Source organism: Poecilia mexicana, unplaced genomic scaffold, assembly GCF_051168715.1.
Source record: "Poecilia mexicana isolate PSO_F unplaced genomic scaffold, ASM5116871v1 scaffold_19, whole genome shotgun sequence".
Classification (NCBI taxonomy): Eukaryota; Metazoa; Chordata; class Actinopteri; order Cyprinodontiformes; family Poeciliidae; genus Poecilia; species Poecilia mexicana.
Genome location: NW_028263388.1, coordinates 25,011,270 through 25,035,695, shown reverse-complemented (window position 1 = coordinate 25,035,695; position 24,426 = coordinate 25,011,270). Strand labels below are relative to the sequence as shown.

Below are 24,426 nucleotides of genomic sequence, written 5' to 3'. Positions count from 1 at the left end.
TCCCCAAAGGGCTGCACTGATTGGTGCCGATTTTCTTAATTTTAGGTGATTGACTGATACTGGCACATAAAGACAGTTACAAAGTCGGTCTTCTATCACCTGAAGAATATTTCCAGGATGAGAGGACTAATGTCTCAGCGAGATCTAAAGAAGCTCAACAATGTGTTTAACTTTACCTGCATTGATCTCACAGCGCAGCTTCAGAAAATCAGTCAGAACCAGACGCTGCTGCTGGAGTTCTGACTAAAACCAGGAAGACAGAGAAGATCATCCAGTTCAACAGTCCACTGAGAGAACAGACTGTAAAATACCTGGTTAGAGTTCCTTTAGAAACAATAACCAATGAAACAATAATCAATGATCTGATGTGTAATGATGGTAAAATGAAATGCTTCAGTTGTCGACTGCATTTCTGTGACTTTGTGTTTTTATGATGTAAAGCACTTTGAACTGCCGTGTTGCTGAAAGATGCTAAACAAATAAAATTTTATTGATTGATTGATTGATTAATTGAAGTCTTATGCTCCTAGATTATCAAATAACTCAAGAAATCACAATATTTTTTTGAATATCTTTGCTTTCAGTTCCTGAAAGATGTGCTTCCAAGCAGAATAACATGTTGACAAAGATTTTCCTTGTATAGAATCTTAAATTAAAATATGTTTTAGTGCATTTCTTTGCACAGACTCTGCGTTTTGATTGGTTTAGGCCATAAAAAGTCTCGTCTGCTCTGCAACCTTTAAAAATTGGAATCGGCAGGTTAGGCTTTTTAAAAGATTGGTAATCGCCGATCGGCCAGAAAACTGCAATCGGTGCACCCCTAATCTCAAAGACACAATATTTTTTAAATATCTTTGATTTGAAAAATGTTCCTTGTAAAGTCTTTCAGCCACTGATAAATGTGTTTCAGTGCATTTCTCTGCGTTTTCATTGGATCAGGCCATAAAAAGTCTTGTCTGCTTTGCAACCTTTAAAAATATGGTCACATTTTCAGACTTCCTGCTTCCGTCCTCAGACTTGCTCTCTGACTTTCTGCAGCTCTCCTGAAGCCGCTCCTTTCGACTACCGAGCCCGAGGTCCGGCCCGGCCCAGACCCGCTACTGACAGGCATCCCAGCTGATTTGGTCACAAGTTGACAGCTTTATGTAGGAGTGTGTCGCACCCGGCAGTGAAATCTGTCCTGAATGGTTACAGCTCTGATTGCAGATAAACAGGGAGCCACGTCAAACAGTCAGCTGGTGGCGGAGCAGCAAACAGGATGACAGCAGCTCTTCTCATGTCCCCTCAGCATCACTCACCCAAACCGTGTCACATTTAATCCATCCTGACTCACCTGGGTCACATTTATAACAACAAGACGGTTTCGCAGACAAACTTCAGATTCTTTCCTTATTGGATTTTCTGTCGTCCAATTTAACTGAGACAAAACAATCAGTCAGGCTGAGATCTGATTAGATAAAAAGAGAAAAAATTCAGTGCATTGGGGCATTTATCGCATCGTTTATCGTTTATCATAAGAATTTTGATTCATCGTTGTCCCAATAAATTTTAATCAACGATAAATTAATTAAAAAACAGTTTGATGCAAATCTGAATGTCCTTAAAGGGCAAGTTGAGCCAGAATATCCTGATAAAACCTATTAAACTGTTAAAATATGAATAAGCAGTGATTTGTTTCAGCATTCAATAAGTGTTTCTTAAAACACTTATTATAATCTCCTAGATTTTGTGATTGGTTTGCAATCAAAATCACATTTGCTTTATTTGTGCCAATATATGATGCTAAATGTGACTTTTTATTAATCGCCGTATCGATCACGGACTATAACTTCACATAAAGTAAGGCTGAGCAGCAGCCAATTAAACCCAAAGTTTTTGGCTAATTTTGAGAGAAATTTGCGGTAAAATCAGAAAAAATGTGGGGATCTGTTGATTTTGTCTGGATTTGTGAAAAACTGGAGGGACTTAGTGATGTAATCTGGAGTCTAGAGGACCACATAAAAAGCTACGGCTGGCCAGATTTGGCCCCCGGGCCTTGAGTTTGGGTTTTATCAGTACATTCTGACGCACCGGCCCTTTAAGAACATTAATCAGTCGTGGTGTTTTGATGCTGAAGCTGCAGAAACTTTACCAGACACCTTTTTCTCCTGTTTCCTGCTGTGTACCTGGAGTAAATAAGATACAGCCAAAGCCTTGGTGAATCCCCCAAGAGGAGGAAATTAGCAGCTTAATCGCTGCGGATTATGTGGGCTGCACCAGAGAGGACAGGAAGCTTCAGTGGGAAAACCGCAGCACTTTCTTTTCATCCAGTCACTCTTACCTTCTCATTTCTGAAGGTAACTTTTTAATTATATACCCTTAACATACTTTAATTAGTCTGACTTTAAAGAAGGTAATGATTAAATGTCTTTATCTTTTAAGATCAGGAGTTGGGGTCTTAAATTTTCTGTATTGCAGTGTTTTTACAGACATTATCCATGTTGTTTTAGTCAGGAAGGAAAAACTCGCTGCAGGTCCCTTCAGGCTATGCACTTCCCTGAAGATGAATGCATTTCAACCCTGCTTACCTCGGTTGTTGTGTTTATTCTGGAAATTTGCTACAGCCATTTTTAAACATTGTAAAAGCTGAGTCTATGGTATTTTCACAGCATGCGTTTTCATGGTTGAGGTATAAAAAAAATATTGCTGAGCTGGGAGGAAGATTTGATGCTGCTGCAAGTGCAGATTCACCGTCACGGATCACTGGCTCACTAAAGCCCACTGAGCCATAATTTATGTTTTAGCTTCACCCTGTCCTGATTCTTACTCTGACAAGTTGAAATAACGCACTAATTTTAATGGAAATGATAATATCAGTGTTTTTCTCGCAACTGGGATTCAACTCTGAAAGAAAAAGTAAAAAACAATAAAAAAGTTGAAATACTTTAAGCACCTTTTGTTATTGAACCAAAAAATAATCAGCAGATTAGACTATAGTATATTTTTAGCTGCATCTTTTCCTACAACTGAACAAGTGTACGCTAAAGCAGTGGTGTCCAAAGTGTGGTCCGGGGGCCATTTGTGGCCCGAGGACTGTGTTTTTGTGGCCACCAGCTGCAGTTCAAGAATGATGCAAATTTGTTTCAGTGGAAAATGTTAAGTACAAAACAAGATTTTATAATAAATCTTGTTTTATTATAAAATCTAGAAACTTTTTCTGAAAAATTGACTATGCTGCACCCAAATCAGCTTTTGTTTTATTTATTAAACTTGGATAAATGTAGCAAAGATTTTGACAATCGAGTCCAAAATAATTTGAAAAAGTATTGTGTAGAAAAGACTCAAGTTGTTAAATGAAAAATATGTACAACGTGACAACAGTTTTATCCGATTAATCGATTAATCGTCAGAATAATAGGTTAGAATTATTCTGATGATAGTGTTTGGTATTTAAAAATAAACAGGAAGGAAAGAAAACACATGAAGCTTAAAAAAAGACATTAACCTCAGTTAAATTTACTTTTATTCACACGTCATGGAGCTCTGCCCTAAATGCTGAGAAAGTACTAATTTTGCTCACATGACAAAAAGCTTGGACACTAAAGGAAGGCTATGTTAATGCATGTTAGGCAATATCATTTTAATATCCAAAAAATAATTGAATTATTTGCTTATTTTCATCTTTTAATGCATTTCTAATATTGTGTAGAAAAGACTCAAGTTGTTAAATGAAAAATCTGGACGATGCGACAATTGTTTTATTGATTAATCGATTAATCGTCAGAATAATCAGTTACTAGTTGTTACTAATCGGTTACTAGTCCTTCTGATTAGTTCAGATCAGAAGGACCAGAAACAGAAAGGAAAGAAAACGTCTCAAGTTAGACAAAAAAGACTTTAACCCGAGTTAAAATCACCTTTATTCACATGTTACAGAGCTCTGCCCCAGATGCTGAGAAAGTACAAATCTTGCAGTCATGCTAATAGCCACTTATGTGAAAACGTCCAAGCAGCAGTGGAGGTACTTTTAGATGTGAGTGTGGAGTTGAAGTGTGTTTGAATGCATTTGCCTAATAGGTGTAACTGCTACTTTTACTGCCACAGCAGGTGTTGGTGGAATTAGTGCTTGAATCAAGCTGCTGTGTTGCATTAATTTTCTTTTTTTATGTCTGAATTACAGTGCAGTCTCTGGTTTTGCTGCTTATTCACAATCTGTGGGCAGCTCACAGACTGTTATGATCAAAAGGCGTCGACAGAAGAAACGAAGCTGAGAGTCTGAGGATGAAAGACTGGAGGACGGCGAAAAAAACACGATGTTTTCTTAAAGTAGAAAAGGAGCTGAATGTCGCAGCTGGAACACGTCTGCACGCAGACGGGCGTTATCCTGGGGCTGCTATGCTGGGCCTTTAACTCCTGACTCATAAAGAGCGTGGCGGTGTCGATCCCCGGCATGCTGGGAGACGGAGCGATTACGTCTCCACAAGGATATCAAAGATTCCTGTGATAATAAAAATGGCAGCATTCACTGCACTGTGAATACTGTTGTAAGGCCTGCCACAATAAACCATAATGATTCATCAAAATGAGTTGGATAATTTTCATTTGCATGATTTATCATTTTTCTCTTTTCTCTCTCTCTACCAAAAGATGGATGATAAAAGTCTTCAGTTTGGAGTCTTAGTCTTAACGCATCCTTTCTTGAAGGACAATTTTGTTCAGAATTATTTTCATTTGTTTTTTCTGTTGTTTATTTTTATTAAAATGTCTTCCAGTTCCAGCGTTTATATGTTCACTAAAATTTTAAGTTTTTATTGTGCCTTTACCATTATATTGCTTAAAAATTGTCTCAAAACATCAATATTATTGTTTATTGCAATAACTTCTGGGACAATTTATCGTCTCGTCCAGTTTAACTTGTTATTGTTTCAACTGTTGTTTTTGTGCATCAATCTACTGATTTCTGCAGAAAACGCTGCTGAGTAATTACATCATTTTGCCATTTTTTAACTCACTTCTTCACTTTTTAACTTGTAATATAATGCATCAGGAGGACAATATGGATTTAAAGTTTTATTGTGATATTTTGTGGAAGTATTGTGATAATGACAAAAGTGACAACAACTATTTATTACTATTTTTTAGTGACTGCATGAAGCAGCATTCATAGCCACATAAATACTGCTCTTGAGAAACGCTTCTTTAGGACTTCACAGTCAAATACAAATTATATACCTAATATGGTATTAAGAGGACTTTAATCTGTAAAATCATTTTTAAAAACTGCAGCTTTAAAGCCACAACTGTTTAATATTTGGTATAAAATCAGAACAGTAACCAAAACTGTAAGAAAAGACAAAGATAGGTCAGATGTTTGGACTTATAGAATGATAAATATCTGCTTACTCTTGTATAAAAGATGAACAGAATAATTATTTTTGAACAATTCATACAAACTCTGTTCATGTTTGATATTTGATATTTTTCCTTTCAGCTGAAATGCTGCGGATGTTTCCAAAGTGAAAATTCATTTTGCTTTCTGACTGAAAGTAAACACAAAAAACAGCAGTGAATGAATTATTCATCTGCCAAAACTATTTTGGAGCCACACAGAGAGGAAAGCTATCAGTAGCTGGAGCTCAGCTCTTCCTCCTTGTGTTTCTGAATTCCCTTCAGAGGTTTGACGTTCACTCCCCGGCGCATGTGTTCATTTTTATAACCGTTTCTTTCTCTTCCCTCCGAACCATCAGCCTGCCTGACTTTTCTCGGTTTTTTCTCTGCCGTTGTTTCAAACAGAGACCTTTATTTGTCAGAATTAAAGTTATAGACAGAATATCTGAAATAAAAATAATCTTCACAGGACGGATGTGTTCACGTGTCTTTATATAGTCTTTCTATATTTGATCATAATGCTTTAATTTAAACATTTCTGTTGCAACTTTGTTTCACTCACTATCCTGCACTGCAAAAACACAAAATCTTACCAAGTATTTTTGGTCTAGTTTCTAGTGCAAATATCTTAGTTCACTTGAAATAAGACAAAACTAACTTCAAAGTAGAACTGTAGATATAGAGGCTAGGGCTGTAATGATACACTAACATCATAATACAATGCAATATGCGATATTCTGTTCACAATACGATATGTATATATATGTCACAATATCACAATATTCAGCAAACAATATGGTTCAACACGATTCAATACTTTCTTATGATTTTCTGAAAGAGTGATTTTGGTGATATTTTGTAACTGTTCTATAGACTTGGATTGAATTAATTGAACTGATGTAACACTGTGTAATAAATGTTTTTGTTATATATTTGTTATACATTTGCTTTGTTTAAATGTTAATTGTGTGGCTTTGTGTATTTGGTTATGCAGAAAAGGGACCATTTTTGTCTTATTCACTTATATTAGATAATGTAGTTTATCTATTAAATTTCATTAATTAATTGTAACTGTTTCATTACATGTCATTTTTAATGTACATGTGGGTAAAAAATGTCATTTGTGATAGCTGTCATTTAATTCATGACAAAACTCAAAGTAGGATTTAACGTATTGATCCCCGCAGATGAAAAATCGATACTTTGAGGGAAAAAAAATAGTGATGTGTATCGTAGAATCAATAAAATTACACAGCCCTAATATAGGATTGTTTTAAGTAAATAAGTCCTTAATATTGGTCAGAAAGTTCTAGTTCCACTGACGCCGTTACCTAGCAACCCCAGCCAGGCCCAGCCCGTTACCTAGCAACCCCAGAAAGGCCCAGCCCGTTACCTAGCAACCCCAGCCAGGCCCAGCCCGTTACCTAGCAACCCAGTTCTAGTTCTACTAGCAGATTATTTCACTCATAACAAACCATTTTCACATGTTATAAGTTAATTTATCTGCCAAATGAAACAAGTGCTTTTTCATCAATATTAAGGAATTATTTATTTAAAGCAAACCTCTATATCTTGCTGAAAAATTACTCTTAAGTTAGTCTTATTTCATGTGTACTAAGATATTTGTACTAGAAACTAGACCGTAATTACTTGGAAAGATTTTGTGTTTTTGCAGTGAACTTTATGTACTTCAGCTGTGTAATATAAATACTATTTAATCAGTAGCGTTGTTTCACGCTCTTTCCCCGGACAGCAAACCACCACAGTTCAAAAAAAGCTGAAACTCTGCGACATAAAACTGTAATTCTGTGGAAAAATTGAAGAAGTGAGGAATGTAGCAGCTTTAAGAGTCTCTGATGTTACAGCACGCTCCACCTTCATCTATTCCTGTCCTTTCAGTGTTCACTCAGAGACTGGGACTCAGAATATTCCCGAGCCTGCTGGGCAGTACAGTCGGACCACTCTCAGATCAATGGGCTGTGGTGGCGGCGGGGGGCGGCTCAGGCAAGGGGGGCGGCAAAACAAATCATGACCGAGAAGCGGGGAATGAAGAGAATTCAGACGGAGACGGATGGAGACAGGAGAGGCCGATCGATAGGCTGAACACTTCAGCACACACACACACACACACACACACACACACACACACACACACAACCCACACCTTTCACACATTAACTGCATTGAGGGATCCCAGAGCAGTAAATAGCAGCACGCACACACACACACACACACACATTTGTGTTGCTATCTTTGTGGGGACTTTCCATTGACTTCCATTCATTTCTACAGCCTAAACCTGACCTTTACCCTTTTCCTAACCCTAACCAACCAAAACTCAATTCATACCTTAGCCCTAGCTCTGACCCCTGACCCAAAAACAGGGTTTCCCCTCGTGGGGACCAGGCTCCGGTCCCCACGAGGAGCAATTGGTCCCCACAACGTAGTATATGTCAGGAAAATCGTCCCCACAAGGTATTACAAACACACACACACACACACACACACACAGCCTGAAAAAGGCCAGACATCAATCTTTACCTGCAGATTCATTCCTGCACAAATTATAATCCTGGTAAATTGTTTCAGGAAGCGTAGTTCATTAAGTCGTGTAGTTTATAAAGCAAACGCTAATAAAAGTTGCTAAATTCTGGTAAAACATAACTCAGAAACACTGAACGAAAATTATTTTTTAAATTACCATCAGGCACGGCGGCGAGAACAGCTTGTTTCTGTGGGAGGCTTCACCCAGTTTGTTTCATCAACAGGGCATTTAATTCTTGCACAGCAAAAGGAAATTTGCTTTTGGTTGATTTTGAAACTGATTTAATAATCGTAGGGCAGAAATTCCTGCTTTTAGGAATGTTTTTTTCTCTATTTTATTTGATGTTTCGTATCGTTATTAATATAACTGCAGATATGAGCAAGTTTTCAGGTAGTCATTTCTAACTAGAGCTACAACTATCAATCGTTTATTCAACCGATTAATCAATGGATCTGATTAAAACAAATCTGGCATATTTTGAAGACTTCTCATTTAATCACTTAGGTCTTTTTTATACAATGTTAAATTGTATTTTATTGCTTAACATGCAATAACAAAGCAATCCATTAATGTACGCTTGAACATTTGTAGATTAATTAATTAATTTAGCATTAACCAATTAATAATTGGAAATAGAACAATAGTAAAGAATGTGTGAATATGTTTTACTTTACTGTTCTTCTGTTTTGTGTGCATTTGTTTTATATTTATTTTGTTTATTATAACTTTGTTGTGGTGATCTGTGTTTTCTGTTTGTTTATTTTGAGGTTTTTCTGTGTTTATTAGCCCGTTCCCCTGAGAGTCTCTGTCTTCCCTGTTGATTGATCCCAGCTGTGTCTCATTTCTTTGATTACCCTCCCAGTGTATTTAGTCCCACCTGTTGTCTTTGTCTCTTGTCGGATCCTCGTCATGCGTTCGTTGTGCTCCCCGTTGTTCTGCCCCATGGATTATCGTCATTAAATCATCATCCTCATCACTTTACCTGGGTCTGCCTGTGTCCTCCCTCACCTCACCAAAACCCCAGATCATGACTTTTGTTCATTATTTTATTACTCTATCAGGGCTTCCCTCAGTGTATCATAGGCCTGGCGGGCTGCCAGGCTTTACTTGTGCCCCACCAGGCTAAGCATTGTTTATTTGTTTTAGTTTTTTAATGACTGCCTTTTTTAATACTTTATAGTTGGTGTTTAGGTATTAATCTTCCAGTGTTCCAATAACACATAATGATCAGGTGATATTTTCAAATTTCCTGTCAACTTTAAACATTTTTTTTTTCTCAAAACACAGCGGACCGCTGGATGAATGACCAGGCTGAGCAGGGGGAAACCCTGCACTATGTTCAATAAAGTCAAACCAAACCAAATAATTTGATAGCAAAAGTTGAATAATGGGAGATTTTGTTATTTTTACAGAATTTCACATATAGCCTTAATAAAATGCATTATTTTTTGACTGTACTGTGACATACTGCAGAAAAATCCAAAGGTTATCAACATTTTTGCATGGTAAAAAGTCAAAGTTATCTTTGAAATACAAACATAACTGGCTGCTAAGCTAGTTTTATTTAGTCAACACCGGTGTTTCTGTAAGTTTTGTATTAAAGCCAGGCTTTATGAGGCGTTTTATGCAAAATTTATCTCCAAATTGTGACAAAAACAGTTTGTCCTGTATCGTTTTCCCCTAAAAGCTGCTAAATCCGTCTTATTTTTCCACGTCTCTCAGTTTGTCTGGTTTAAGTGAGTCACGCTCACGCAGCGAGCGAAGCCGTCCGCTGCTGTCTTTGTTTTGAACATCCTCAGCCTGTTTTGATGGACACTGACCGCTGCGTCTGTTTGCGTCCACGTCCAGCTGACCCTCCGTGATTCATTATGCGGCAGTTCGGCGCTGAGTGTCGCTCCTCATTGTCTCCGTTATCTGAAAGGCGATTAGGCCGCCGCTGCTCAGCGTTGCGTCTTTTTTATTTTTGTTGAAGTGGAATTCATAATGTGACACGAGAGCTTCTCCAAACGTCGTCACAACAAGAAAACACAATCGGCATCACTTGGACTGGAAATACGGAACAAAACACAGACAAAGCAGCTGATGCATAGAATAAAATACCAATAATATCAGCACAAAGAGAAAAATGCAGTGAAAACAAATTATAAAACCAATACAATTTAATGAAGAGGTCAAGATCAAGAGGACGTAATTTGACAAGGACTTGAATTTATTCATTTTAAGTTGAGTGATTTGTTTTGTGGAAAAAATGGAGCAGCAAAAAGGTTCTGGGTTCAAATCCAACCCTGGAGTCTGTCTGCATTAAAAACAACATGACCATTAAGTAGGCCTGCAACTAACAGTTATCTTAGTTATTGATTAATCAGTTAATCAGTAATTCTAACGATTAATCAGTTTTAAAAAAAATATGTATTTTTTATATAACATTGGAAATACATTAAAAGATACAAATAGGTAAAATCATTTTTAGAGTCTGTAAACTCCAATTAATGATTAATCGATTAGTAAATTAGTTGATGATTAATCAATTAGTCACAGATTTACAGATAGTTTATTCCCCCCTCATCTTAAATGCAACAAATTTATATATATTTTACAGTTTTGGCTTAATTACTTCTCTGACTGTGTTGCTCTTTCAGCAAAAGAAACTTTTTTGAGTTTGTAAACTCCACTTAATAATTAACTGATTGCTGAAATAATCGTCAAATAATTTAGCAATCGATTAGTCACGATTAATCGATTCAGCCCTACTCAACAGATTGTTGCTAGGTAACCGAAGAGTAAGTGAGTTAGTTGATGCCACCAGTTTGCTAATCCTGGCTAGCTCCTTTCCTCTGCCTGCATCCCCCAGAATGCTGTGAAATTAATGTTTAATGTAGTGAAATTATTAAATATTCTATCAGTTCTATTGATACTGATCAAGTATTTATTTCAATATATATATTTATAGATTCAGTTCGGATGCACAGGGTTGATTTCTCTAAGAAACCATCTTTCCTAGTTATATTCGATATGCTACATTAGCTTAGCACCAGAAGAAATTCTTGCTTTACTCATTAAAATTAAAGGAATTTCGTCATGTTATTGTTTTCAGTTTGGTATTTTTCTGCTCATTCGATGGTGTTTTTCATAAGCAGTACACGCCGTTAGTCCTTGTAAACACAGAGAGGAGGCGTTGCAGTTTGCTGCCTCAAACAGTCCGACTCAGAGGAAAGCAAGAGTACATAAAGACGCAGCAGAAGATGAAGCAACAATCTGTCTTCTGAATCCAGACGCATGCAGCAGATTTCCCCTCAGAACGGCTGCAGAGCGACGAGATCAAGCCAAACCGGCTCCTCAAGTACTCAGCTGTGACAAACATATAACAGATAAATATCACAGGAACAGCAAAAACAAGTCACTGTGCTGACGTCGGAGCCATTACCCAAACAAATCTCACATCTGCAATTTAAGAAAACAGCAGAAATGATTTTTCCTTTGTTTTTAGACATCTACTTTGTCACTGTCATCTAGAGAGTGGTGTTTGAAGCTTTTACCGCCCGGTGTGGTGTAATAAACAAGCAGAGAATTGGAGCTAAACCACCAGTGAATCATATTTTAAAGTCGTTTCCATCAAGGCCAAGTATAACAGCACAGGCTTGTTTGTGCAGCCCTGACAGCTCAGATCCAAATGACCAAATTTGGCCAGTTATTTCTCCAACAGCGATGACAAATATTATTTATCCAGTTCATCACTTTGATGCATAAAAATTTAATCCACCTCTGAAAATGCAGATTTCTGCCTTTTTCTCTAAGACAAACAGGAAACGCTCTACTGACCTACTTTGCTTGGTGATAAACAGTTAAATTCAGTCGCATTTATTATCTTCATTACCCTAAAAACCCAAAATGACAAATTAGCCACATCACCTGCAGCTGGTACCTTATCCTCTACACAGGAGATTTTGCTTTCGGGGTCATTTGTCACATTTTTGACAGCTTAGTTTTCCTAACATCTCTGATGCTTTCATTAAAATACTGACATATTTTTCCACACCTGGTGGAAACGTGGAAAACCCCAAAACATTTAGCAGTTGCATAATCTCACCCTGGAAAATAAGCTTTTTTTTTCCAGATTGTGAACAACATCCGTTTACAAACCGTCTCAAAATCAGTCAAATATCATTGAATAATGATGCACTGATCCGATATTAATATCTGTATCGCTCATATTAAAATATATGTTAGATCTTTGTGACAATGTTCCTGATCCATGAAGGCAGATCTATTCAGTCTAACTCTATGCTTTCTGCTCTTACATCTACAATTCCTAATTTCACTTTCTAAAGCATTTGAAAAAAAAAAAGTTTGTTGCAGATTATTTTTTACATGTCTGAGTAAAGTATTCTTTATTATTTATTTTACATTGGCTCTTCTACTCATGATTGCACTGAATGAACATTGTTTTCACATATTTGCCCAAGTTTGTCAAGATATTGGTGTATTTAAGCTGGACTGGTGCAGAGTTATCAAATAAATTAGTAATTCAGAACATTTATGTTTGTGTTACAAAACAAAAATAATTTAATTCAATTCTGCTCTTTTTGTGTATCGAATCGCATCGGCTCAAATATCGGTATCGGAAGTGTTTTTTGAGGTAACAAATAAAATTAGTGAAATATTACAAGATATTAGTGTAAGTTTCAGTCCATTGTCCCATAAGTTACCGCAACAAATGATAACTTTTCTGTTTTGAAAGCATTTTCATGAAATATAATGGTAAGATAATACAAGTACAACCTCTTAAAGATCAATGAACTTTAATTTTTAATAATTCGCTGGAGCACAGACTGCTACAGGAGATCCTTGCTGCTCACAGCCATCACCATCTACAGCAACTTTTGGAAGAATCTTATGTGATTTCAGTTTTAGTTTTCCTTTGGGATCAATAAAGTATTTTTGAATTTGAATTGAATACTTAACACTGGGACTCTAAAACATTTAAATATCTAAAATAAGCAAACAAAACAACAAAATTGTCCTTCAGAAAAGAGGCTATTTGCCAGACTGAAGACTTTTTCTACTCAGCATTTGGTAGAAAGAAAGAGAACAAAACAATCATGTTTATAGTTAAACAGTGTCTGATCTTAAAGAGGAAAATTTTACCCTGTTATGGTTTTGAGAACATAGAAAGAAACGTTCTAGAAGTTTAAAACCAAAAGAAACGGGATGAAAATGTCAAACTGAGCTGCTGCTGTGGCATAAAAAAAAAAATCAATAAAAAGGCAAACAGTCAATTTACTGGATGAATTGAATTCACAGTAATAATGTTAGTGTCGCCCCCTGTTGGCTGAATGCGCTAATCTAATTCACCTGCACTAAAATAACCCGCCGCTGTCATTAAGTTCAGCTTTAACAGAATTGCGTCAGCAGCAATTGGAATGAACCTGATGACTGGCGATTACTGTTCAGGTTTTATGAAGTTCATCTAAAAAAAGAAATTAATTTGAATAATTAGTGTAAGTGTGCGTGAGTGGAAGTACGTAGTGGCAACAACACGCACTCATAACTTTTATTGCGTTTGCCCACACGTTCTACAGAAACGTCAGCAGTTGTTGACCAACATGAGCGCGTCTACCTACACACAGGAATGCATTTATAAAGCTCCTTTCCCTCTGCAGTGACTCATCACTGAGTCACGGGTCCCACAGGAGACCAAAGTTACCCCCCTCTGCACCCTGCAGCTTGGCACCGAGCGGCAACAGGTTTGTGACGTCACTTAATCATTAAGGGAAAGAAAGGAGCCAGAAGGGATGATTCACCCATCACTGGGGTGACACAGTCAACCCGACGTACGAGCGGAGAGCCAGGGGGCCGGCTGTGATGCACCTCGGATGAAAACTTTCACCCGACAGGTTTGGGGCGTAGCATGTAGGAGGGACAGCGTGTAAGCACGGATCTGTTTTTAGGCATAGTCACAGGTATGAATTATACATGCCGCTTCAACTCTGCTGAAAGACGAGTAATGAAATGCCAGGGAGCGTGTGTGACTCACACACACACACACACACACACACACACACACACTTTACTGTATGTGAAAGCAGGCCCGACGTACGGCTGAGTTACAGTCATCTGCAGAATGTGCTGGAGGGGGGCAGAGAGGACTCCCACGGCTCTTATCGTTCTCTGCCCAGCTACACGGCACAAACAGCGAGGGTTGGGCTGCAAAAGAAGTTTCTGTGCTGGAAGAACAGCAGCACAGGTAGAAAACCAAAATGATGAAAGTAGATAGAGAAAGAGGGATGTGGGGTTAGGCAAATCCACTTCCTGGAAACTTTAAGAAAATCCGTTCAGCTGTTTTAGTTTCACGCAGATAATTTTATGTCCTCACTGAAAATGACACAGGAAAGCTGAAAGGCATTTGTAACAAATATTCCCCGAATGAAGGCGCACACACCTCCAAGTTGTGCATTAGATGAACAGTGAGGTTTATTAGAAATAAACCCTTAGTTTCACAGTAAGAGCAGTATGTACAGACACACACACATACACACACACACAGCGTAAGCTACACAACCACACTGACAACCGTAATGTCTGTAACTAAAAATAGCATTTACCACTAAAAATATCAACTATAATTCAAAAACTATACCGTAGAGCAAATTCACAGTTTTAACCGATCAATATTAGAAACATACCATATTTTTCTAATTTTCATCTCCTTCCTTTTGAAAACTGATATGATCCGTTTCTAGTGCTACATCTTATTTTATTTTGAATTAATATGATGACCAAAGTTAAAAACATATGAAAGGGCATAAAGTACATCCAAGTCATGAAAATTGTTAACATTTCATGGCTTGAAAGGCTCAAAAATGGCAGCCATCTTGAAAAAAAATGTCTGTCATCCTGAAATTAAAGTGGGAAGTATGAAAACCAACTTTTAGCTTGTATCCACACTTGAAGGATTTTTTACAGTAAAATGCTCCACTCGATGTCCGTCCTAATGCCAGGCGTACAGCCGGAGCGTGGGCAACGACATTCCAGGAAGTTTCAGAATAGAGACAGGAAGTGCATTTAGGAAACACAAAGCTTGTTGATGAAGCAGCTCTTACTCTATGAGTTGGTCCATCCCAGCACCCTGGGGCTCCGCTGGCTCCCAGGTCTGAGGCGGTGATCTTTCTATCCCTCTCTGCTTTCCCTGCAAACAAACAGATATGAAACACTTTGACCTCGTCAATCTGGGAAAACAGAAGGAACTTATGAAGGAAGAAAGATATTGTTTAATCATCAGGAGAATCCTGTTCCATTTTGAAACTGACACTTTCTTTAATCTTTGTGGAAGCAGAGACGGCGTAGGATTGTTCACGCTGCTGTCTTCTGTCTGAACTCTGTCAGCTGCTCTCTGAGGCCTCTGAAGCCCCTCTGATCCCCAGGTGTTGAGTTTCAAAGATGTTCTCACATTCTGTGATTTATGATTGGAGCAGAGCAAGACTTGGCTCCACTACAAAAAACACACAATCTTACCAAGTATTTTAGGTCTAATTCCTAGTGCCAATATCTTAGTACATTTAAAATAAGACAAACTAACTTAAAAGTAACTTTTCAGCAAGACGTAGAGGCTCATTTTAAGTAAATAATGCCTCCATATTGGTTGAGGTTGCTAGGTAATGGTGCCCATGTTATAAGTTATCTGCAGTGGAACAAGTACTTTTTCATGAATATTAAGCAGTTATTTACCTAAAATAAGGTTGTATATCTTCTGTATATTTGAAGTTACTTTTATGTTAGATTGTCCGTTTACAGGCAGAAATGTTATTTCAAGTGTACTAAGATATTTGTACTCAAAACTAGACCAAAATTTCTTGGTAAGATTTTGTGTTTTTGCAGTGTCTCTCCTGTTGTTTTGTCCCATTTTTATCCAAATCCTTCACTTAAACGTGAAACAATTGGAAAAGAACAGACAGACAAGTTTTATAGACAGATCTTCAACCCCATCAACCATTCAGAAAGATTTCCTTATCAGCCTTTTTATGCTGACCCAGTTTTCACCTGAGGAAAAAATAAACAGGAATGTAAATCCCAAAATCTATGCTAATGTGAGGTAACTCTGCAGAGCTGCAGCACCTGGATAAACTCTGTTTGGGATGTTAATAACGCTCTATTCCTCCAGCCAGCATGGTAATTAGCCTGAACATCTGGCGAGAAGGAAAACCCACCGTTCACATGAATTCGACTCAAGTCCCCTGATACTGTGTGTTGATGTGTTTTTTGGAAGGTGAAGCTCAGGTAAGCTGAGGACGTGTGTATCTCCATATGCCAGGACCTGCTCCTGTCAAAGGCGATGAGTAGCCGTCCAGGAGAAGCGATGGCAGCGGATGCTAAGCATTCAGCTGCAAGGTCAATAAATGCAAATTAACCTGCCTGACATGCTCCTGCAGTTACCCAACATTAATCCTGACGGATTTTATAAATGAAGTGTCTATGTGGTGCGACCTGTGTTAACCTTACTGGGTTTTAATCTCTGGACTGCTGCAGGAAACGTAAAGGTGAATATTTAGAGTTTATTGATCTCTTTAAAAGGTAAATCAGGTTTTCAAAGCGGCATTGAAACAACCAACGTGTTTTTGCATGTACTTATTAAAAAAAATACTTAAATATACTTTAAAGTAAAGCTAACCAATGTGAAACTAAGCTAAATAAATCCAAGACAAGTTCTAATTGCTACATTTGTGTAACTTTAAAATGTCACTAACCCCACAGCAACAGTGAATTTACAGTGGATCCAGTAAATTAGAATATTCTCTATCGGATTAAAAGTACCTTTTCAAAATAAAAGCCTTTAAGCATGTATTAAGCATACTTTAAATTAAGCCCACTTTTTTGCATTAGAATGTTTTTTGTGTAATATCTGACTCTTAAAATATTCAAAATTGACAGAAGTGAAGATTTAAAACATGAATGATGAAATTGGGTTGTTGTAATAAAGTAACTTTCCAATGACATTCTAAGTTATTCAATATGTCTGTATATTCTTTATTTTTTAATCTATTTTCTAAAGAAACTTTTAGCCCTCCACTGTATGATCAGTATGTTTAAATCTTTTTTTAGTTCTACCTTCTGCTGCTTTACACAGTGAAGCAGGAAACTACTTTTAGATCATTATAATGTATAATCAGGACAAAAAAAATAACTTTTTCCACAGAACACCTGCTGAAGCTCTGCTCCTAAACCCAAACATCATTTAAGATGGTCCATAAAAATGATCCAAAACAGACAAAAACACATTCCTCTTGTTATAAGTGTTTTTTACATATCTGCATCGTTGCCACATCTTTCCGAACCCGATCCATCCACATCCTCTGCCTTCCCTCCACCAAGCCATGCATAATAATCTGCAGAGTAACCTGCAGCGGTGGCCCGCCGCTGCCTGCCTGTCCCATCAAACATGCATGAGAAACAGATGTATCTTTGATGTACGTTTGTTCATGTCGTCCCACGTACATGAGAGAGTGAATGAGTGTATAGTATAAGCGTGTGTGTATTTTATGTGTCTTATTCAGAGTGCTTCCAGCCCCTGCGGGTGCAAGCTGGGCCGGGGAGATGCAGCTGCATGCCCCGACACAGGCGGAGGGGGTGGGCAGCCATAGATCCTAGAAAAGACAAATAACCCGCACAGCGCCTGAACTATGCTGCTACACATTATGTTACACCCAACCACTGCTTTAAACATTAAGGTTAGCATTATGCATGCAAAGTGCAGCTCGTTTCATTCAGATGTTTTTCTGCAAGACGTTTTACAGACAGAAATGTCTCCAACAATATTCAACTAAAGACAATTCCTTCTAAGTTGTCCAGAGTCTCTGACGCACTCTTCTCCTCAGCTCATCCCAGATGATTTAGCTCCTTGGAGAATAAGGTAGATTTTGATTTTGACCCTCCATGGACACATAATGACGATTACAAATTATAAATGATCCTTTTACAGCTGGAAACCATTGTCCAGGCCACATAAAAGTAGTTACAAAGTCGGCCTTCTATCACCTGAAGAACATTTCCAGGACTAGAGGACTAATGTCTCAGCGAGATCTAGAGAAACTCCTTCACGTGTTTATCTTTACTGTTTCACGGGTCTGCCTAGAAAAATCTATCAGATCCAGAACGCTGCTGCTGGCGTTCTGACTAAAACCAGGCAGACAGAGAATATCACCCAGAAAAAACTTTAAAATGCTGCTATTAGTTCATAAATCATTGAACAGTTTAGCACCACAACACATCAGAGATCTGCTGCTGTTGTCCCAATCTTCCAGACCTCTGAGGTCTTCTGGATCTGGTCTGCATCCCCAGAACCAGAACAGAACATGGAGAAGCAGCATTCTGCTTCTACACACCACAAATTTGGAACAAACTTCCAGAAAACTGGAAAACTGCTGAAACACTGAGTTCCTGGGCTAAAACCCACCTGTTGGTAGCTGCCTCTAGTTGATAACAACTGGAGCATCAGAGAGAGAAGTCTGTTTTTAAAATCTGGTTTTGGTTTCCTGCTCTTTGCCATAGCAGTGTAATGTTTTTAATTTTTTGTTGTTTTATTTTCCTTCTAATCATTGAAGTGTTGAAAATGTGCTATAAAAATAAAATCCCCTTGTCTGTTATTAATGTTCTCCTTGTTCGGGCTATTGGTTTAGGTTGAGGGCCAAGCCTTGATGTGTGTGGAGTTGTGCAATGCGCTCAGATGATGGATCAAATGGAGCTCTGTGAAAAAACTGAATGAATCCACAGCCGTCTGCAGGATCCAGATCATTGTTGTTTTCTTTTCCAAATTAATTGCACAACTAAATCAAAAGTGCATTCCTCCATAAATTAGTCGCTTTTATTGTTAAGTTCCCTCATGATTTGGTATATAGGAATATCACACTACTACTAAAAACATATCTTCACACTTTAATTTTTCTAATAGTTATTAGAAAGAGTTCGGTACTGAAAATGTCATTGAGGGTTTTCTTAGTATCGTGAGAAAGTTTCGTATTGTGAAAACAAAGATTAAACAGCGACTAAAAACAAACTAAAACCGACACTTTTTAAAACTTTCTAAAAACATTTAAATGTGCATCTGTCCTTTCCCTTCATAATGAATCTGAATAATGAATCAAATCTAGACAAAAACTCATAAAAGTTTGTGGAAAACTTCACAGGCGCTCCAAAATGTTTCATCCTAATAATAAAAAACAACACTAAGCTTCAAATTTCTCCTTTAAGTAAATATAAACTTTAACTCACCAGTTTCTACTTTTAAGTACTACTGGTTTGAGCTGCAGGAATGATAATAATGGACAGTGTTGCTTGAATTACTTGCAAGCGCTGCACTCCGTAGTAAGTATGGCGCTGGTCCATGACTATGTCATACTTTACCACCTGGAGTTATGAAAACTTCCCTTGCACAAGACTGTAAACAGGTATCATAAATGTGAGTCACTGCAGGCGTGAGCTTACCCTGCTTGTCATTAGCTTCATTCATGCCTGTGTAGCTCCTGATCAGCCCTGCATATTCATGCATGACCCTGTAAAGTGACCCTGACCTGATCCTCCTTACTTCTACACACGTGCACACAACCTCATATACTTTTTTTGTTCCCATATATACCCTGTACACACACACACACACACACACACACACACACATTTTTCCTTTTCCCCCCAAGACAATTGTGTTGCTCATTCTCCACTATTGTGGAAGTCAGTCATTTCCACATGTGTGCTGGCCATAAAACAGCAAAGAGCCGACTAAAAGCATCCCTTTCCTGAGTAGCAGGGTCACAATTGGTCTCGTATAAACACAGGACACACCTTAGCCCAACAGTTTTCACATATCCTTCTGCTTCTGACCCGTTCAGTGACAAATAAAGAAGCCTCGCTTTAATTAACCGTCTCTGTTATCTTCCGAGATGTTTTTCTCCGAGACACAAAGTTTTATAGCAACGCTCCAGACCGCATCTGGTGTCTTTTGTATCCCCCCAACGTGCCTCGCGTTGGGTTTCCTGAGGATCGTCATGACAACAGTGAGCATGGTGGCCTTTGAAAACAATACTCCAGACACAAGTTGAGAGAAGTGTGCTGGCCCGAGGAGAGCCTAAGCGCTTCCTAAAAACTTCAGACTCTCGGGAAATTTCCTCAGAAAACGCAGAGAGGTGTCAGATACAGGAGCAAGAAGCGTGCATTCATTTTCTTACCCTTACTTAACGAAGAAAGTTTGTCTTTACGCCTTTTTCCCGGGGCTGTTCTTGCCTTGGCTTCCGTCCCTGTCTCCTTTAGATTTATTTTCCGCAGCCCAACGATAATAAAAGGCTTGCTTCTCTGCTTTAGTGTGTAGTTATCCCCGTAGAGGCGCTGCGAGTCTCAAACCATGTGTGAAATCAGCGTCCAGCCGTGGGGCAACTTCCTCCGCCCAGACTCATTCTCTTCTCTTCTGCCTGCTTCTGCCAGGGGATGCTTTACTTTGCTTTGCTCCGCCTCGTTCAACACTGAAGGTAAATCACTGCCATCTAACAACCCTACGTTTTTCTAGACTAAATGACGAGAGCATGGCTCTTTTCCAACTCTATACTGTACCACTGAAATCTCCTAAAACTGGAACTAAAGTGCTTAAAGCTACTTATAAAGACAGATAGATTCTTTTATAATAGTTTTCCACCTACAGCACAATATGCCGTGCTCAGTTTTTTTCTGTATTTATTTTGTTATTTTGTTGTAAATCACCATTTAATCAAGGTAAAACCTATCGCCCCCCCCAAGAAAAGTTTATATTCTGGTGACGTCACAGAAGTCAAAATGGTGCATTCCATTTCCAGTATGAACCCGGAAATTCCGACTTCCCCTTCGCAAAGTTGGACTTCCCACTTTGAAAGTGGGAGCAACTCCAACAACCCTCAGTTACGAATTTAAAGGCTTACTTAGCGTTTCAATATGGCCGCTAATGTTAATATGTCAACAGTGTATGCTTATGAAAAGTAATGTTTGCAACATGGACGTCGCCATGTTGAAATCCCAACTTCCCCAACTATAGCCACGTTTCCGTCAATGTTTCTTTATGCGCATTTTGAAGTATCGCATTAGAAAAGGTTGGTGGAAACGGCAAATTTAAAATTAATTTTGCAGATGTTTATGCAAACTAGAGGTGGTTTCTGGCTTTTCTGAAAAAGTTGATATGCAAAAGAGGAGATGGAAACACATTTGAGGAATAAATTCTGCCTAGGCCTGTTGGAAACAATTATTTTAGTAATCGAGTAATCCATAAATTATTCTGGTGATTAATTGAGTAATCGAATAAAACAATTGAAATTGAATATTGGTAAATACTGACAGAAATGCAATATTATTATTGGATGTCAAAATCACCCCAAATTTTCATATTTGTGTATCCCTAAAAATTACTTTTCTATAGTTTAGAAAATGAAACTGTAACAATAATAAGTCTCTTTTTAAGTTAACCTGGACAAAACAAAAATCTGAAGCTGTATTCAGTTTAAAATTAAAGCAGCAGGCTCACAAATACACTTCTATTTGAGTCAATTTAATGAATAAAGTCTGGCTTTGACCTGCCATTTATAACTTCTGTGTCCATGTGAGCAACGGGATCTTTGGCACCTGCGTCACACAGAAACACCCATAGACATAATATAAGGATAGACGCCTCATGGACCGCTCTCGCCTACTGTCGCTGACGAGATTTAGGGCGGCCATCTTGGAGCGGTACACCCCTCCACTCACCGTTACGTGTTTAGCAGCACAATGACGTATCAGCGGATTTAATTGATCATAACACGCTTTTTTTGTTACTGGAAACCATATTCAAACATCTATCAAAGCAACATTTATAAACAATTGTATTATTTAAGTATGTTTTTAATACGTAGTTCATCATATTTGAATATGCTTAGTGGCTATAACGATAGAATAGGAATGGAATATTCTGATACTGATGTATGATGAGCATATTACAAAGCACACAGTCGTTCATAATTTATTTAATAAATTATTTAGTAATATCAATACATATTATAACTACACAAACACAAATAAATAAATAATGATTAATACTGAATAATATATATTGGATACATGTTTATATATATATATATATATATATATATATATATATATATATATATATATGTTTTTCACCGACGAGTTCTACCTTCAGAGTGATTCATCCGCTGAGATACGAAGCTGAAGTTGGTTTCCATTTCTAGCTTCCAATAGCTAAAGGGCGATTCCACTTAATTTTTCACTACCTTCCGTATCTTTAATCGACTCTAGTTTAAAAACTACTACACCTAGAGACTTGAAACTTGGACTGGATTATTCTCCGCTTCAAGCTGAATGAATACCATGTTTGGGATTTGTGAAACTTCAATAAAGTTTGATTATCACCATTTTTTGCATCTCTTTCATACTAGAACTGCTCTAATTAAAAAACAACACCTAGACACTTGTACTAAAATATTCTGCTCTAACAGCAGAATATTTATAACCATGTTTGGGATTTGTGAAACTTTTATCTGATTTGTGAAAACTCAGTAAAGTTTGATTTTCACCATTTTTTGACATCTGGATCACACTATAACTGCTCTAATTAAAAATAGACGACTCATAGACTCTTCAGACTTGGACAAGATTATTCTGCTCTAACAGCAGAATATTTAGAACCATGATTGTGATTTGTGAAACTTTTATGTGATTTGTGAAACTTCACTAAAGATCAGATTACTATTCATACATGTTCCATGCGGTTTTTTTCAAATTCAATTATAATTCAAAACCACTTTAATGAACCACTTTAACCACTTTAACCAATGGGAAATTAAATGTTGTTGTAACTAATTAATTCTTCAACGAGTTATTGTCGATCATGCTGGCTGTTGGAAGGAAAGAACCTTTGCAGGGGTCTGTTAAGTGAAGTGAAGTTTCACAAATCAGAAAAGAGCTTCACAAATCCCAAACATGGTTGTAAATATTCTGTTCTTAGCTGAGAATAATCCAGTTGAGGTTTGGCGAGTCTAGCTGTCGTAGTTTTGGAAATAGAGCAGTTCTCGTGTGACCAAGATAAAAAAAGTGGTGAAATCACCCTTTTTTAAAGTTTCACAAATCAGAAAAAAGTTTCACAAATACTAAACATGGTTTTAAATATCCAGCTTGAAGAGGAGAATAATTTGGTACAGGTTTGAAGAGAGTTTTTTTAATTAGAGCAGTTCTAGTGTGATCCAGATGCCAAAAAATGGTGAAAATTGAACTTTATTGAGTTTTCAAAAATCAGAAAAAGGTTTCACAAATCCCAAACACGGTTTTAAATATTCTGCTATTAGAGCAGAATAATCTAGTCCAGGTTTGAAGTGTCTAGGTATAGTAGATTTTAAACTACAGTCGATTAATGATGCGGAAGGTAGTGAAAAATTAAGTGGAATCGCCCTTTAGCTATTGGAAGCTAGAAATGGAAACCAACTTCAGCGAGCGACGTAAACGTCATACGCTGTGACGTCAGCTCCAAAGCTCTATTGAGATCCTAGCAGTGTCTGAACTGGTAACTTATTTACATATTGTAAATAAATCATATGTGGGGATTTATTGACCACAGCTTCATTTTTATAATACTATCATGAAAAATAACAGTACCGTCTTTGTGCTGACAAGAAAACAACCTGCTGAATAATATTAATCAATCACTAATCATTTTTGTCTAGATTAATGTCAAGTTGGCAAAACAAAGACATTTTCAAAAATGTCAACTTTGTATTAAAAGTGTCATGATTTACCGAATGATGCTTTATGACAACATTCATAAATATTCATGAAGGCTTATTCATGTTTATGACGGTGTCATGTCAGTCTTATTCACCCGCCTTCAAATAAAGTGTTATCGGCTGGGTTTATGTAGCATTTGATTTTTAACAAAATATTTATAGCTGTATTTCATAAAAATAATCATTGACTTTCGGCTTTTATTTTGAATTATGTTGGTCCTGTTTACAACTATGATTTTCATGTTCAAAAGCATTTTTTATGTCCCATCTTATAGTATAATAACTGAACAAAATTGTTTATTTGACTTCAAAGATTAGAGTGAAGACTGCTTTACATTTAATTTATATGTTGAAAATTTGTATAGTAAAATGCAATAAATTAGTTGTGATGTACAGAAGATAAACATTAGCAAACTCAAGAATATGTTGAGTTCTTAATATATAATAGTAAAGGTTAGTTATAAAAACTAGATGACATGTCAATTTATGGTCTTATACTTTCAAACCAAGTGTTTTGTGTTCTACAACTACATTTCCTGTGGACTTAGAATTAAATTTTGTTGAAAAATTATGTTGAGAATATATTAAATACATTAACTTTAATAAATTTATATAATTAACATATGGTATAGAATACAGACTTCAATGGTTTGGAGGACAAAAGTATTTGGAAAAGTCCAAGGTTTTTTTTAAAAAAAAGTTTGTGAATAAATCACAAAAGACAGAGTAAATAGA

At 37.2% G+C, this 24,426-nt stretch overlaps 1 protein-coding gene across 1 annotated transcript in view; it reads right to left on the bottom strand.

The window, feature by feature from the left end:
- LOC148153780 (uncharacterized) overlaps nt 1–20,395 on the bottom strand; it is a 45,709-nt gene extending 25,314 nt beyond the window's left edge. The window contains exons 1-2 of the mRNA XM_088000882.1: nt 20,125–20,395; nt 15,013–15,098 (exon numbers count right to left, since the gene is read on the bottom strand). Of these exons, the coding sequence (XP_087857008.1) occupies nt 15,013–15,029 (17 nt within the window). The 5' untranslated portion in view covers nt 15,030–15,098; nt 20,125–20,395. The remainder of the gene's footprint in view (nt 1–15,012; nt 15,099–20,124) is intronic.
- Nucleotides 20,396–24,426: the final 4,031 nt, after the last annotated feature.